General features: G+C 40.9%; 1 protein-coding gene across 1 annotated transcript in view; it reads right to left on the bottom strand.

Annotated features, from left to right (window-relative positions):
- Nucleotides 1-17,168, bottom strand: part of LOC126413063 (lactase/phlorizin hydrolase-like) — a 173,568-nt gene that overhangs the window by 87,878 nt on the left and 68,522 nt on the right. The window contains exons 7-11 of the mRNA XM_050082960.1: nucleotides 15,861-16,008; nucleotides 11,592-11,740; nucleotides 9,315-9,449; nucleotides 8,778-8,884; nucleotides 8,365-8,487 (exon numbers count right to left, since the gene is read on the bottom strand). Of these exons, the coding sequence (XP_049938917.1) occupies nucleotides 8,365-8,487; nucleotides 8,778-8,884; nucleotides 9,315-9,449; nucleotides 11,592-11,740; nucleotides 15,861-16,008 (662 nt within the window). The remainder of the gene's footprint in view (nucleotides 1-8,364; nucleotides 8,488-8,777; nucleotides 8,885-9,314; nucleotides 9,450-11,591; nucleotides 11,741-15,860; nucleotides 16,009-17,168) is intronic.

Raw genomic sequence — 17,168 nt, 5'->3', positions numbered from 1 at the left:
ACACCACGAAATTATCGATCTCTGTACACTGTGACGAGTCGGTTTAAAGTTTGGCAGAGAACTTATTGGGGCACGGATGAGGCCAATCGTAGCAAGAAATCATTGCTATGTGACCAAGTGACCGGTGGTTTTTGGATGGGAGTTAGGGTGATTTCGTATTAGGCTACTCTGTATTGATGAAATTCCGCCTCAAGAGCAGTGGAGAATTCTCACAAGTAATGATTTCAATGTCGTTTTGTGTAAATTCAGATCAAACCGAATTAGGTGTTTAGTCAGTCACCACGAACTTCTGTGTACTCAGTTAGTTTTTATGATTATTTCCGCTGTGAGTCACGAGCTGACCGTGATGATTGACATATTAACGGAAATTGGTGAACTTTGCTTTCAAATCTTTGTGTGTGAGTAACTTGCGTGTCCATTTTGCATTTCCTTAATGGAATCAATTCTTTACTGACAGATGAGCGGTATGTTATGATCGTCTGCTCTTACAAACCATAGGTATGGTATTTTTATGTGTATTCCTTGTAACACTGTCTCAGGAGTACGCTTCAATAGCTTAATGTATCAAACTCTGCCCCAACGTGTGTACTAGCACGCTTTTCCCCATCCCGTAATCTCTGACCACATGTATCCTTTGAGAGAAAATTACGTGGAATTTCTGATTGGTTTTCCTGGAGTTCACTAATTAAATTCCTGTTGAGCCGTTTTCTCTTTAGGATAAAAACTCGGACTAATAATCAATTAATATTCAAGGAACATCAGACAATTTGGCACTCAGGGTCGAGAAGCTAATGTTAAGCACTATATTTGTGTACATTTAGCGCTCAACTACTCAAAGAACTCTCAGCTTTGATTTGTGGCTATTTGCGGAAACCATAGACAGCCTTGTGACAGATATTGGTAAAATCAACTACACTGAAAATGATTCTCTCCTTAGCAAAAAGAATTTAAATGTTCTTGCACGCATTACATAAACGTTGGGTGATAATATTATGGTAGTTAAAGTTGTGACCTCTTGGGCTATCATGAACGATTGGACAAGGGACAGTCTGTAATGTTACAGGAGGGAATTTGTGGTGTATTTAACAGCTTTCTATCAGGTAAATTCTCCAAGTTCATCTCTGGGAGACATAATGTCAAGACGAACTAATATTTCTCCTACACTGATATGATAATGTGGCAGCAAGAGAAACACTGGGAATAACTGGCAAGGGAGCAGAGAATCCTGTTTTGGGGAAATACAAGAATCTTGTTCCTACAACATATGAAGTGGAACTGACTGACGGCAAAATGGATGTTCTGATGGACCAACTGGCTGGAGTTTTGCAGCAACTTCTTCTAGATGACTGTTAATTAAATGTTATTATTATTACAACAATATTTTGCTGCGATTTTTAACAAAATCAAATATGTGACTACCCAAGATTAAACCACGACTTCTGTGTACAAGAAGACTACCAAGGACACAGTAATGTGATTGTAAACAACGACAAGTCTGTTGGAATAGACTGTATAATTGTGGATGAACTCAAACTAAACAGTAATGCTATATAACAGATTTAAAGGCCATATCACCAATATATTTGTTCACTCCAGCTCTCGTAACTGCTTTATCAATTTTATAAAGTGTCCAGACATGTAGCTAAAGGAAAAATTTTACGTCTTTCTTGGTTAAAAAAGAGTGTGATCGTCAGACTGTAGACTACAATAAACAACAAAAGAATGGTCCATTTGAACCCGTGGAAGATCGTTTAATGAATACCGAAAAACAGTATTTACAATGTGCTCCACTGTACTCTGTACAAATTGCTTCACAGTGATGTAAACTATTGTTATGTTTAATCTACATCTACATCTATAATTTTCTAACCACTGTGAACTGCATCGCAGGGGGACCTCCCACAGTACTAATTATCAGTATTTCTTTCCGTTCCATTCACATATGGAGCGCGGAAGAATGACTGTTTAAATGCCTCCGTGCGTGTCGTAACTAACCCAATCTTATCCTCATGACCCCTACCGTAGAAATGTGTCGGGGGATGTAGTATTTTCCCAGAGTCTTCATTTAAAGCCAGTTCTTGAAATTTCACGAACAGACTTGCTGGGGATAGTTTACGTCTATCTTCAGACGTATGACAGTACAGTTTCTTCAGTATCTCTGTGACACTCTCGCATGGGCCAAACAAACCTGTGGCCATTCATACTGCCATTTTCTGTATACTCTCAATATCAACTCTTAGTCGACTTGGTGCGGGTTCCACAAACTTGAGCAATTTTCTAGGATGGGTCGCACGAGCGATCTGTAAGCTACCTCTTTTGTAGACTGCTTGCTTTTCCCCAGTATTCCACCTATAGACTAAAGCTACCACCTGCTTTACCAACGACTGAACCTATGCGATCATTCCATTTTATGTCCCTACAGAGTGTTACCTTCCCCCATGAACCATGGACCTTGCCGTTGGTGGGGAGGCATGCGTGCCTCAGCGATACAGATGGCCGTACCATAGGTGCAACCACAACGGAAGGGTATTGTTGAGAGGCCAGACAAACATGTGGTTCCTGAAGAGGGGCAGCAGCCTTTTCAGTAGTTGCAGGGGCAACAGTCTGGATGATTGACTGATCTGGCCTTGTAACATTAACCAAAACGGCCTTGCTGTGCTGGTACTGCGAACGGCTGAAAGCAAGGGGAAACTACAGCCGTAATTTTTCCCGAGGACATGCAGCTTTACTGTATGATTAAATGATGATGGCGTCCTCTTGGGTAAAATATTCCGGAGGTAAAACAGTCCCCCATTCGGATCTCCGGGCGGGGACTACTCAAGAGGACGTTGTTATCAGGAGAAAGAAAACTGGCATTCTACGGATCGGAGCATGGAATGTCAGATCCCTTAATCGGGAAGGTAGGTTAGAAAATTTAAAAAGGGAAATGGATAGGTTAAAGTTAGATATAGTGGGAATTAGTGAAGTTCGGTGGCAGGAGGAACAAGACTTTTGGTCAGGTGATTACAGGGTTATAAATACAAAATCAAATAGGGGTAATGCAGGTGTAGGTTTAATAATGAATAAAAAATAGGAGTGCGGGTTAGCTACTACAAACAGCATAGTGAACGCATTATTGTGGCCAAGATAGACACAAAGCCCATGCCTACTACAGTAGTACAAATTTATATGCCAACTAGCTCTGCAGAAGATGAAGAAATTGATGAAATGTATGACGAGATAAAAGAAATTACTCAGGTAGTGAAGGGAGACGAAAATTTAATAGTCATGGGTGACTGGAATTCGTCAGTAGGAAAAGGGAGAGAAGGAAACATAGTAGGTGAATATGGATTGGGGGGAAGTAATGAAAGGGGAAGCCGCCTTGTAGAATTTTGCACAGAGCATAACTTAATCATAGCTAACACTTGGTTCAAGAATCATAAAAGAAGGTTGTATACCTGGAAGAATCCTGGAGATACTAAAAGGTATCAGATAGATTATATAATGGTAAGACAGAGATTTAGGAACCAGGTTTTAAATTGTAAGACATTTCCAGGGGCAGATGTGGATTCTGACCACAATCTATTGGTTATGAACTGCAGATTGAGACTGAAGAAACTGCAAAAAGGTGGGAATTTAAGGAGATGGGACCTGGATAAACTGATAGAACCAGAGGTTGTAGAGAGTTTCAGGGAGAGCATAAGGGAACAATTGACAGGAATGGGGGAAAGAAATACAGTAGAAGAAGAATGGGTAGCTCTGAGGGATGAAGTAGTGAAGGCAGCAGAGGATCAAGTAGGTAAAAAGACGAAGGCTAATAGAAATCCTTGGGTAACAGAAGAAATATTGAATTTAATTGATGAAAGGAGAAAATATAAAAATGCAGTAAATGAAGCAGGCAAAAAGGAATACAAATGTCTCAAAAATGAGATCGGCAGGAAGTGCAAAATGGCTAAGCAGGGATGGCTAGAGGACAAATGTAAGGATGTAGAGGCTTGTCTCACTAGGGGAAAGATAGATACTGCCTACAGGAAAATTAAAGAGACCTTTGGAGAGAAGAGAACCACTTGTATGAATATCAAGAGCTCAGATGGCAACCCAGTTCTAAGCAAAGAAGGGAAGGCAGAAAGGTGGAAGGAGCATATAGAGGGTTTATACAAGGGCGATGTACTTGAGGACAATACTATGCAAATGAAAGAGGATGTAGATGAAGATGAAATGGGAGATAAGATAGTGCGTGAAGAGTTTGACAGAGCACTGAAAGACCTGAGTCGAAACAAGGCCCCGGGAGTAGACAACATTCCATTAGAACTACTGATGGCCTTGGGAGAGCCAGTCATGACAAAACTCTACCATCTAGTGAGCAAGATGTATGAGACAGGCGAAATACCCACAGACTTCAAGAAGAATATAATAATTCCAATTCCAAAGAAAGCAGGTGTTGACAGATGTGAAAATTACCGAACTATCAGTTTAATAAATCACAGCTGCAAAATACTAACGCGAATTCTTTACAGACGAATGGAAAAACTGGTAGAAGCGGACCTCTGGGAAGATCAGTTTGGATTCCGTAGAAATGTTGGAACATGTGAGGCAATACTAACCCTACGACTTATCTTAGAAGAAAGATTAAGAAAAGGCAAACCTACGTTTCTAGCATTTGTAGACTTAGAGAAAGCTTTTGACAACGTTAACTGGAATACTCTCTTTCAAATTCTGAAGGTGGCAGGGGTAAAATACAAGGAGCGAAAGGCTATTTACAATTTGTACAGAAACCAGATGGCAGTTATAAGAGTCGAGGGGCATGAAAGGGAAGCAGTGGTTGGGAAAGGAGTGAGACAGGGTTGTAGCCTCTCCCCGATGTTATTCAATCCGTATATTGAGCAAGCAGTAAAGGAAACAAAAGAAAAATTCGGAGTAGGTATTAAAATTCATGGAGAAGAAGTAAAAACTTTGAGGTTCGCCGATGACATTGTAATTCTGTCAGAGACAGCAAAGGACTTGGAAGAGCAGTTGAACGGAATGAACAGTGTCTTGAAAGGAGGATATAAGATGAACATCAACAAAAGCAAAACGAGGATAATGGAATGTAGTCAAATTGAATCGGATTATGCTGAGGGGATTATATTAGGAAATGAGACACTTAAAATAGTAAAGGAGTTTTACTATTTAGGGAGTAAAATAACTGATGATGGTCGAAGTAGAGAGGATATAAAATGCAGACTGGCAATGGCAAGGAAATCGTTTCTGAAGAAGAGAAATTTGTTAACATCGAGTATAGATTTAAGTGTCAGGAAGTCGTTTCTGAAAGTATTTGTATGGAATGTAGCCATGTATGGAAGTGAAACACGGACGATAAATAGTTTGGACAAGAAGAGAATAGAAGCTTTCGAGATGTATTGTTACAGAAGAATGCTGAAGATAAGGTGGGTAGATCACGTAACTAATGAGGAGGTATTGAACAGGATTGGGGAGAAGAGAAGTTTGTGGCACAACTTGACTAGAAGAAGGGATCGGTTGGTGGGACATGTTTTGAGGCATCAAGGAATCACCAATTTAGTATTGGAGGGCAGTGTGGAGGGTAAAAATCGTAGAGGGAGACCAAGAGATCAATACACTAAGCAGAGTCAGAAGGATGTAGGTTGCAGTAGGTACTGGGAGATGAAGAAACTTGCACAGGATAGAGTAGCATGGAGAGCTGCATCAAACCAGTCTCAGGACTGAAGACCACAACAACCACAACAACAGAGTGTTACATCCACATCTTGGTATGAATTGACTAATTCCAACCATGGCTCGCTTATACTAAGGTCATAACACACTACGCTGTTCCGCTTTCTGAAGTTCATACTTTTACAGCAAGCTGCCAAATTTTTACACCACTTTAAAATTTCATCAATATCTGACTGAATATTTGGGCAGCTTCCTTCGGAGAGTGCTTCATCATAGACTACTGCATCATTTGCAAAATGCTTGAGGTTACTATTTATATTGTCTGCAACGTCATCAGTGCACAAAATCAACAGCAAGGGTCCCTGGGGAACAGCCGAAGTCAACTGTCGATGGCTCTCCATCCAAGATAACTGGCTGCATCCTCCCTGTTGTGGTGTGCGTCGACAACAGTTATGCCTCCGTTGCTAATGACAGATGGGTGGAATGTGACCAAAGGATTTGTCGCCGTAGGAATCTGGACAGGTAAGCAAAACGCAGGTTGACGCAAATGCACTTTGAATAAATACATTGTGTCCACCTTATTCTGGAGAAATGTTACACGGTTGACGAACATTACGTCTGAGCTCAGAATTGTATTCAAAATTTCTGCAACAGATCGATCTCAAGTGTATTGGACGACTCTTTTGTGGATCACTTCTACTACTCTTCATGTAAATGGGTTTGATCCGTGCTTTCTTCCAATTACTGGGCACGGTTGTTTTTTCGAGGGACCTACGATAGATTATAGTTAAAAGAGGGCCCGATACGGCCAAAAATCCAGTATAGAAACCTATGGGGATCCCATCGGGTCCTGGAGTTTTGCTCATTTTTAACTATTTGACCTGTTTCTTCACTCCACTGACACTAATATCTATTTGACTCATCTTTTTCGGCGGTACGAGGATTAAATTGGAGCGGTTCTCTGGGATTTTCCTTTGTAAAGCAGCATTTGAAAACGGAGTTAAGTATTACACCTTTGGCTTTGCTACTCTCAATTTCAGTTTCATATCATCTATGAATGACTGGAAAATAACTTTGTTGCCACTAACAACCTTTATATACGACCAGAATTTCTTTCGGTTTTGTGAAAGATCTTTGGGCAGTATTCTGCTGCGATAATTATTGAGGGCTACACGTATTGCTCTCTCGACTGTCAAACTCGTTTCTTTTAGCGTCTTTCTGTGTGTAACCCTATGCTTTGTTTTAACCTATTATGTTGTTGTCTAGAAGTTTCTTTACAGCGCCTGTATGAGTATACCACGGAGGGTCTCTCCTATTACGAGCTACCCACTGCATCGTCAACCATTCTTTTTGGCTCCTCTACTTGATCCTGTCCTGTACTTAAAGTTTCAAGTTCTACATTGAGAAATGACACTACTGCATATTTATCTAGCTTACTGAACGTATATGTCTTCCTACTTAATTTAGTTGATCTTTGTACTTCGGTAACCATGGGTACCACAACCGTTTCATACTCACTGATACCAGTTTCGATATGGCCTCCACAAAGAGGTGAGGTCTAGTTGTTCCCATTAGATCTAAACTATTTTCACCATGAGAGGGTTCCGAAATGTCTGTTCCAAATTGTTCTCAGAGAAGGCATTTATTAATTATCCCCATAATACCTTGTCTCATCCACCATTAATAAAATTGTAATTATCTTAATTGTTAGTTGGGTGATTAAAGTCCCCTCCGATGATTACTGCATGATTGGGGAACAAAATTACGAGCGAATTGACGTGTTTGGTTATTTCAGGAGGTGAGTATGGTGGTCGATAGAAGGAACCGATTAATATTTTGTGCTCACTTTGTGATACTGAGTGTTGCTCAGGAAATCTCTCATGCAGCTTCAATTTCTGTCTCGGTGGTTCTGAGTGACTTGTCTACTGCGACAAATACACCACCTCCATTTTCTATTAGCCTATCCTTTTGATATACTCTTAAATTTTCCCCATAATTTCACTGCTATCAACTGTAGGATTTAACCAGCTTTCTGTACATAGTATTATTTGAGCATCTCTGCTTTTCAGGAGCGTTTCAAATTAAGTTTTACAGTTTGCCTGCATGGGCAATAAGAATATCCGACAGATGACTTGTGTACAATTAAATCTTCCAGATAATCAAGACGAAGAAAAGATTATGAACAATATTCTGTCTGCCTATAGTTTTCATTATTTACCTGAAAGTAATGAGGGAAATTTTTAACCCCGAACTCCAACAACGATGATTCGTTACTGTTGTAACAAATCTGGAGAAAGATATTTGTATCGATCTAGAACTGATCTACACTATACGAGAAAATATGTTGTTGAGTAAGGATTGTATGGACCAGGCGTGTACCATTTCCTATTAGAAACAAGAAATTCCGCTACAATAGTAAGTATTTAAGTATTAAGTGTTTCGAAATTCACGGAAAACAGAGAAAACTTCAGAAAATTTGTTTGATGGGACTCTAACTCAGTACTTTCTGAGCCAGAAACAGTTCATTTTTCAACCTTATTCCAGAGAAACGATTCCAGATTATGGGAAATTACGTCTTCAGGTGGAGATCGAAGATACTCTTTACGTAAGTCATATATGGAAAGTGGGTGTAATAGAGAAGAAAATACATGATGTGAGTAATTAACACAGTTTCTTTATTGTTTCCACAGTGAACACATTCTCAGGCATTACTTCAGGTATTTAGCTGGAAGTGTTTTCGTTTTGAAGATCTGTCCAAGGACCTTGCTGGATGCCTTAGGCGTCCATTTGCGATCCGGATCATTAAAGTCCACATAGTGAAGTCCAAATCTTGTCCTGAAACAACAGAAAAGTATAATATTTAAACAAGCTGCACATGAAGTGAAAGCATTTTATGGCTGCAATTAGTGTATCTTTTTAGTTATCACGTTACATATACATGATTGGGTGTAATAACAGATGTGCACGTAGCAGTTACGTTTACAAGACACACATCTTGCACATGTCCTCCTGGAATTAGTAAATTTTTTATCCTATCTAATTGAGATACTCCGAGAACGTCATAGCCCGTAGTAGTAATAACAATGGTTGAAAGCAATTGATCACGTTCGTCTTGAATTACTTACGTGAATCCTGTGCCCCACTCAAAGTTATCCAGGAGACTCCAGGCTGTGTAGCCTATGACGTCGACGCCGTCTTCATTAATAGCCTTTAGCATCTCAGCCAAGTAGCTCTGTTAACAACAAAAGAACCTATATTTTCATAAATAGAAGCTATGAAATACATGTAATGGTTAAGATGATGGAACCACGTTAACAGAAAAACGAATCCAACACTGTTTATCTGTTTCATGTAAATATGGGTGCGATGGTGTAGTGCAACGTTTTCAAAGTCCCACTGCAGAGAGCTCTGTTACAATGTTCACAAATAACACGATAATTGTTTTTTAAATGTTGTTGAGAAATATTTGTGAGTGTGACGTGTCCACAGTGTCTCCTTATATGCTACGCAACAGCAATAATTTCATCTATTTTTCAAAAAATGTGACCTGTGTATGGATTTTCTACTTTTCCAAAAAATTCTCACTGACAACCTACTGAAGAAATACAGCATAAGTTTCTGATAATGTCCTTTGCATCAAAACAGATGGACAGAGTACACACCGTGTAGTAATCTATTCGGCCCTGGTCCTCGAGTTCTCCAGTGTCGGACCAGCCGTTCTCCATGACGAAGATCGGGTAGCCAGGGTACTGCTGGGCGAGCCAGTTGAACAGCTTGCGGAAGGCCCAAGGAGTGCTCTGCAAGAGTAACGTGGCAATTAGACGTGCTGGCATGAAGGATAACGTCGTAGAAATGTTCAGGTGTTTCCCTTTGGCTTGTCTTTTATTGTTTAAAACGTGAAGCTACTGCAGAATATTGCATGTAGCAGACATGTGACATGCGATAAACTTGTGGTAGACGGGGGGAAGACACTGTGCCATCTTGCAAGACACATAACGCTTGTCGGACAAGGCAAGGAGGATGTAAGAAGCGAGCTATCACAGACAAGAGGGAATTCTTCGCTAAAAGGAGTCCAGTGGTATCCAAAATAGGTCTCAGATTTTAGAAGAATTTTTTGAATGTCTACATATGGAGTACAGCGTAGAATGGAAGTGAATCATGGGTTGTGGGATACTGACGAGTACTGGAATATGTGGAGAATACTGAGTAGAAGAAAGGGTAGGACGATAGCAAATGTGCTAACATATCAGGGAGTAGTTTCCGTGGTACTAGAGGGAGCTGTAGGATATACGAACTGTAGAGATGATAGGAAACTGGGATATACAGGGTGTTTCAAAAATACTTCCACAAACTTTCACACAGGTCCCTTTCACCAATATAAGAAAAAAATTCACATCAACGTTTGTCCGAAAATCCGTTTTCAAGTTATATATGAACACTTCGTGCTTAGGTAATCGAAGCTCATCGAGTCACTAACTCACAATAAATGCTCGAAACGTCCCCTCTTGCTTCTAAATACGCATGCACTGGTCAAAACATAGGCTGTCGCGCCATTACAAATACTGCCTGATGTTTCGAAGGGTTTTTCAGCCTTCCCTGATACGTCATTGAAGATTTTTATGCATCTGAGGGGGGTCTGCTGCATAGGCCGATTGCTTAGGATGTCCCCAAAGATTATAATCCAAAGGACTGCGGTCGGAGGAACGTTGAGGCCATGGAACTGGTTCTGTTCTACTTGTACATCTGTCACGGTAGATACCAGCCAGTGCATCCCTTACACTGAGACTTAAATGTGCTGGAACTACGTCACTCATAAACCACATGTTTCTTCTTGTTTGCATGGACACATCTTTTATTAGGTGTTGGTGTGTCCTGAATTAAGTCCCTTTAGACAGATCTCGTAAGACATGCTTGGAGAACGTATGACCCTACCAGACAGTCACATCCAATTAAACTGATGTTGATTCTAGCCTGTATTGTAGTATCAGGACTGAGATCGTCCCATATGGTTTGGTCGATGAAATTTGTTGTTTCACGTCCTCTAAACGTTGCCTCGTTTATAAACAAAACTGAAGAGACAAACAATGGATTGGCAGTTTTTGCGACATACCACTGGCAAAAGTTCTCCCTTGGTGCGTGATCGACAGGCGTGAGGGCCTGCAGAAGTTGAAGATGGTACGGATACGTGAGTGGTTCGTGAAGAATCTTCCATGCTGACCTTGGAGAAGTACGATATGCCAGGGCCACATGTCTTGCGCTGATGTCAGGCTCTTCTTCGATAGCCCATAGAATGTGATTCTTCTTGTCAAGCGTATAAGCAACACGTGGTCTTTTCGATTAACAACCTGTGATGCTAAGGATCTGAACTCGGCAACGCACCGATACACAGCACCAGAGGCTGGATGACTCAGTTGTCTTCGCTCTGGAAAAGCCGTCTAACGCAGATGTGCGGCCTTGTGTCTAGTAACATTTGTGTGGTTGTATGTAAAAATCATGTGTGGCCGTTCATGAAATAAACATCCTGTCATGTTTGAAAGAAGCAGTTTTAGATAACTCGGTACTTCTAGTAAATACACACAATGGACACGTTGAAGACAGACGAATGACGAATGTAAATAAGTCTCCCTGGCAACAAAACACCATCTAGGTTGCAATGAGTCAAACGGCTGCATAGCTAAGTGCCGTTGTTAGATTGCACCTGGAAAGTCGTTGAATGTTAACTTCTATCAATAACTCGAAAACGAAGGATTTTCGCACATATGCCTTCAAAGTTCGTTTAAATTTTTTTGAAACACACTGTATACAGCAAATAATCGAGGACGTTGTGTGTACTATCTTGCAAGTCTCTCGTTCGGTTTCACTAAATGTATCACAGAGCAGAGCTAAAAAGCACAAGACAGACAGAAATGAGTGACCCCCTGTACAGCGAGGCTACGAACCCTGAGCCAGGTGGATGCCGCCTGCGGTGCGTCCGTGTATTCCCCGATAACGACGCCCGCGTCAAATTCCATGGAGGGGTCGTAGCCGCTGGAGCCGTCTGATACTGGGTTGGCCGTGTAGTGGTTCAGTCCGCAGAAGTCAGACGTGCCTGAAATAGGATTGTCCACTGTCGCACACGTACTTATAGCTAATACAGCATTTTCACAAATGTAGAAGTTTGTTTAACCAAGCAAGAAACGTATCGAGAAAATACTTCATAAATCGCAGAAGCTGACAGATTTTTCTCTTATCGATAGAAAACGCGAAATATTCAGTTGCGTCAAGGGTCACGGTCACCAAAAATAGTCTGAAAGGCAAGATCACCACACTACCTGTTATTAAATTAATTAAAATATCTGTTTATCTTGTTTTCATTCCTGTGCAATTTCTATTGCGAAACTAATTTCAAATGCTTGTAAAGTATTATCACGAGACGTCGCTATAGTCCTGTGTCTTTGTACATTTTCGTTCTTATCATTGTGTTATCTGAATATCCATTTTTTATTGGCTATAGATTTGCAAACATTTGTTAACGGCTCCAGGGCAGAAATTTCGCAGTAATGAAAAAAAAAACAAAAGAATACTCAATAACACCCAATGGTAACCAGTGAGGTAGAATGGTGTAATCCTGCAATACTGACATATACATGAGTTTGAAATGATGTGGTTTATTTCTAATTTTTATACCTGATAAATTCACCCATTCATTTTTTGTGGGTCAAAATCTTAAAAGCGACTGATAACTATTACAAACAAGATAAATTCACTATCAGTTCATGAAGATAACAGGCAGTACTTGTTTGGTACTCTTAGAGAACATGTTATGTGTTTTTATACTGTGATAATAGCTGTACAGTGCATAGGAAAGTTTGTCCTTTAGCTGCAATATGCAGAAGATCCTTCGTTCCATTTACGGATAGAGCATTAGTTGCTTGATTGTTTGTACACTATTCGATGACCGGTTATATGGTTAATTTTTATCTGTATTGTATCTACGAGAACGGAACATCCAATGCCGGAGGCTGTTTCTTGATCATACCCCAGTTACTAGTTCTTGGAATTCTCATTGTAGATATTCGCGAGATATTACTTATTTCCCATGAGGCTCTGTTAGTAGAGATTTTAAATAGTTTCTCGCATACTCATGTGCACATCAAATAAAGCTGAGACTCCACCTTTCTTTGTATACACTTAATCAATTCTGGAAGTGACAGGTCAAAGACTTATCAGCATTATCAGTGAATCAAAGTATGAAGCTCAAGTTATACAAACTGTACCTTCATGATCAGTCACTTCATGCCTCTCCATGTTTTCATCTCCTGATATTTGTATAACATAACTGAATCCAACAGAGTCTCATTAACAGCGAAGCTCAAGATACTATTATCGCTTCATGTCGTCCAAAAGAATACATTTCCCTGCATTTTGGTCTTGTTTCCACTTCGATATTTTGCCAAGAATAAAATGATGTTAATTCCTTATTCATAACATTTATACCTGAGAAAATTCTGGCCCCGCAAAGCAACTGAAGCAGTGGAGTACTCTAAGTAATACAGAAAAGCTTTACAGTATTTCCTAAGTGTATGGGAGCAATATCAAGATAGAACTTTCGGTTTGGGTATGATTGCTCCCTAACGTTTCTTATTAAGAAATGTACTGTTCCATTGTGAGAGTCTTTCCTGTTTGACGAAAAAGAATGAGGAATTAAAAAACAATGAGGTGTTACTTGAGTGTAAGTAGCTCGGTCGCCTATGACTCCTAGCTGTAGAAATGTGATTTGTGTTTGGCATTCCAACAGGATTATTGATAAGTATCTCTGAGGTTTCAGAAGAGGACTGCACGAAAACTGCAAGACATGCAAGACTTCCGGAAGGCGTTCGATACAGTTCCGCACTGTCGCCTGATAAACAAAGTAAGAGCCTACGGAATATCAGACCAGCTGTGTGGCTGGATTGAAGAGTTTTTAGCAAACAGAACACAGCATGTTGTTATCAATGGAGAGACGTCTACAGACGTTAAAGTAACCTCTGGCGTGCCACAGGGGAGTGTTATGGGACCATTGCTTTTCACAATATATATAAATGACCTAGTAGATAGTGTTGGAAGTTCCATGCGGCTTTTCGCGGATGATGCTGTAGTATACAGAGAAGTTGCAGCATTAGAAAATTGTAGCGAAATACAGGAAGATCTGCAGCGGATAGGCACTTGGTGCAGGGAGTGGCAACTGACCCTTAACATAGACAAATGTAATGTATTGCGAATACATAGAAAGAAGGATCCTTTATTGTACGATTATATGATAGCGGGACAAACACTGGTAGCAGTTACTTCTGTAAAATATCTGGGAGTGTGCGTACGGAACGATTTGAAGTGGAATGATCGTATAAAATTAATTGTTGGTAAGGCGGGTACCAGGTTGAGATTCATTGGGAGAGTGCTTAGAAAATGTAGTCCATCAACAAAGGAGGTGGCTTACAAAACACTCGTTCGACCTATACTTGAGTATTGCTCATCAGTGTGGGATCCGTACCAGGTCGGGTTGACGGAGGAGATAGAGAAGATCCAAAGAAGAGTGGCGCGTTTCGTCAACGGGTTATTTGGTAACCGTGATAGCGTTACGGAGATGTTTAATAAACTCAAGTGGCAGACTCTGCAAGAGAGGCGCTCTGCATCGCGGTGTAGCTTGCTCGCCAGGTTTCGAGAGGGTGCGTTTCTGGATGAGGTATCGAATATATTGCTTCCCCCTACTTATACCTCCCGAGGAGATCACGAATGTAAAATTAGAGAGATTAGAGCGCGCACGGAGGCTTTCAGACAGTCGTTCTTCCCGCGAACCATACGCGACTGGAACAGGAAAGGGAGGTAATGACAGTGGCACGTAAAGTGCCCTCCGCCACACACCGTTGGGTGGCTTGCGGAGTATCAATGTAGATGTAGATGTAGATGTAGAAAAGAGACACATATCAGTGATAACAGCATGTTTCCAAGTTTTTAACTTATTACAGGTGCTGAGTATAAGCACTACTTGCTACGTGGCAAATGTCAATACTTTAGCCAAAATCTTGACATATGGATCTCAAGAAGTCACGGTCGATATCAGCGACTGCACTAATTATCTTTCGTTGTCACTTATTCAGATTTAGTGATGGCAGATGCAGGAACAGACTGTCTTTTACATAACCCAAAATTATAAATCAAAGACAGAAGACTGTGGGGACCACTGGAGAAGAAGAGCATTATGATAGGAAGTATGACCAATCCAACGCTGAAGCAATTCGACACTGAGGTAACCATCATGTTGCAAAATGAAATCTCCGCTATTTTGCTGTAACGGTGGAATAAGCCATTACTGCAGTGTGACCAAGTACATGAAACCAGTCACAATTTTCTCCGCAAAGAAAAATGGTTCATAAAGCTTTTGAAGAGGATGTGGCGTACAAGAAGTTAACTGTAAGTGAATCATGAATATGTTCTATAATCTTTTTATGTATTTTCTGTGCCAAAAGCATGAACGTTATGACAATTCACCTTACCAGATACATGGAATGTGGCTTTGTCACTGAAAATCGATTTCTGTGTTACTGCAAGTCATTCCAAAATATAGGACGAAGCTCATTCTGCCAAGCAGTCAGCGCACGCAAGTGAATCCAGTATGGTTTCACAAGCAGACGATTGTATAGGATGAGGTGACATTTGACTGTGGTATCTGCAGTTCTCTGCTCGCATGTGTCGACTATTTCTTAAGGCTCCTGATGAACGATTCCTACAATTGCTCACTGTCTCTGCTGATAGTCCTGGACAGTTTGTTTCCTTCACACTACATAAGCAGCTAGTCTACCGGAATCTGTCGTACCTTCATGGATTCTTCTGTCCGTTGGAGATTTTAAACGATATCTGGCGCGAAACTGAAGCTGAACGTCACAACTGACTTTCATTTAGCGAATTCAGCGACACGAAATGCACCCACAAATCTATTACATGCCACATTCTGAAATACCTGCCAATAGTAGTGCGCTCTCCAACTATGGCACGGCGCATATTAGCAGTAGAATCCTGGAGAAAAGCTATATCCGCTGATACGAGAAGTTTTTTCGTATTTCTTGATGTTTTCATGCTGTGGTCTTCTGAAACCCTGAAAGTACTTTCGAGGAACCTTTTATAATGGACAGAATTCAAGCACGAACAAGCCCAGCAGACCGCACTAGCTGTGGCTGGTGTCGTTTACTCACCCCTGATGTATTCCACCTCCTCGGGTGTGAGCTCCACTAGTCGGGACCTGGGGTAGCCCGCAGCCTTACTGTTTGCCGCAATCCTCTGCTTCACCACCTGAGGCCAGTCTCCCTCAGCCGTGAAAATCGGGTGACTGTACAAGCCAGACTGGAACATAAATTCCTTAGGTGAAATCAGTAGCCAAAGTGCAGAATCTTAAGCTAGTAATTCTTCCATGCATACTGTCTCAGATGATCATAAGTTAAATAGTTGCATATATTTGGAATGCGGAAAATGATTTTGGCAAAACGAATGTAATTCCTTTTAGTCTTGGAAAGAGTACTGAAAGTAATTAAGTGTTGGTCACACTGTCAATACGGAACCTAGGAGACGATTGACGACATGGGCATGTCCTGTAGTGACATGCTGCAAATTAAGGCATGTGAAGCTGAGCTCATGTGACTTATATTCGACCCTTCTAGCAAGCTGCTCGCTTGCAGTACTTATCAATTGGAATTATCTGCAACAGTTTCTGTTCTTCTGGACCCTTCTGGGATTTTCTGTGATACAGCTGCAGACAAACTATGTTAATGAAATAGGCTGTAAGTGGGTGTTGACTACAGTAAAGCAGTCATCAATATGAAAATTCCTTTGAACACCACAGTACATTTCCAGGCATGGTCTTGTTGCGTTCTCCATTACTATACAGACTTTTCCTTCGCCCCTGATCTTTGTACTATGTGGCATGTGACTTCCGTAAGGATGGTGAACTCTGGCCTGTAGGGTAGCTATACACATAAGTAGGGCTTGAAAGTGACGATTTATTTGTTTGTGGGTGAAGCCAACAGATGCGCATAAATCTACATCTGCATCTATACTCTGTAAACCACTGTGAAGTGAATGGCAGTTGCCGGCAGGGGTGGCCGATCGGCTCTAGGCGCTACAGTCTGGAACCGCGCGACTGCTACGGTCGCAGATTCGAATCCTGCCTCTAGCGTGGATGTATGTGATGTCCTTAGATTAGTTAGGTCTAAGTGGTTCTAAGTTCTAGGGTACTGATGAGCTCAGGAGTTAAGTCCTATAGTGCTCAGAGCCATTTGAACTATTTGTTTGTTGTCGACGGGACATTAAACCTCAATACTCCTATTCCTTTTCTTCGATGTTCGTGTTCTCCCAACAGATTTATATCCTTGAAATCACTAACATCCCTTTGGTTTGAAACAGTAAGGGAACATGCGTTCTAACAAATTCGATTACTTTTTTACATGGAAGAAAAAGTCGCAATATTTTCTGTGTATGGGTAGAATCTAGCTTTATTGTGCGGATGC

The sequence above is a fragment of the Schistocerca serialis genome, chromosome 7 (genome assembly GCF_023864345.2).
Source record: "Schistocerca serialis cubense isolate TAMUIC-IGC-003099 chromosome 7, iqSchSeri2.2, whole genome shotgun sequence".
NCBI lineage: Eukaryota > Metazoa > Arthropoda > Insecta > Orthoptera > Acrididae > Schistocerca > Schistocerca serialis.
This window is presented reverse-complemented; position numbering and strand designations above follow the sequence as displayed.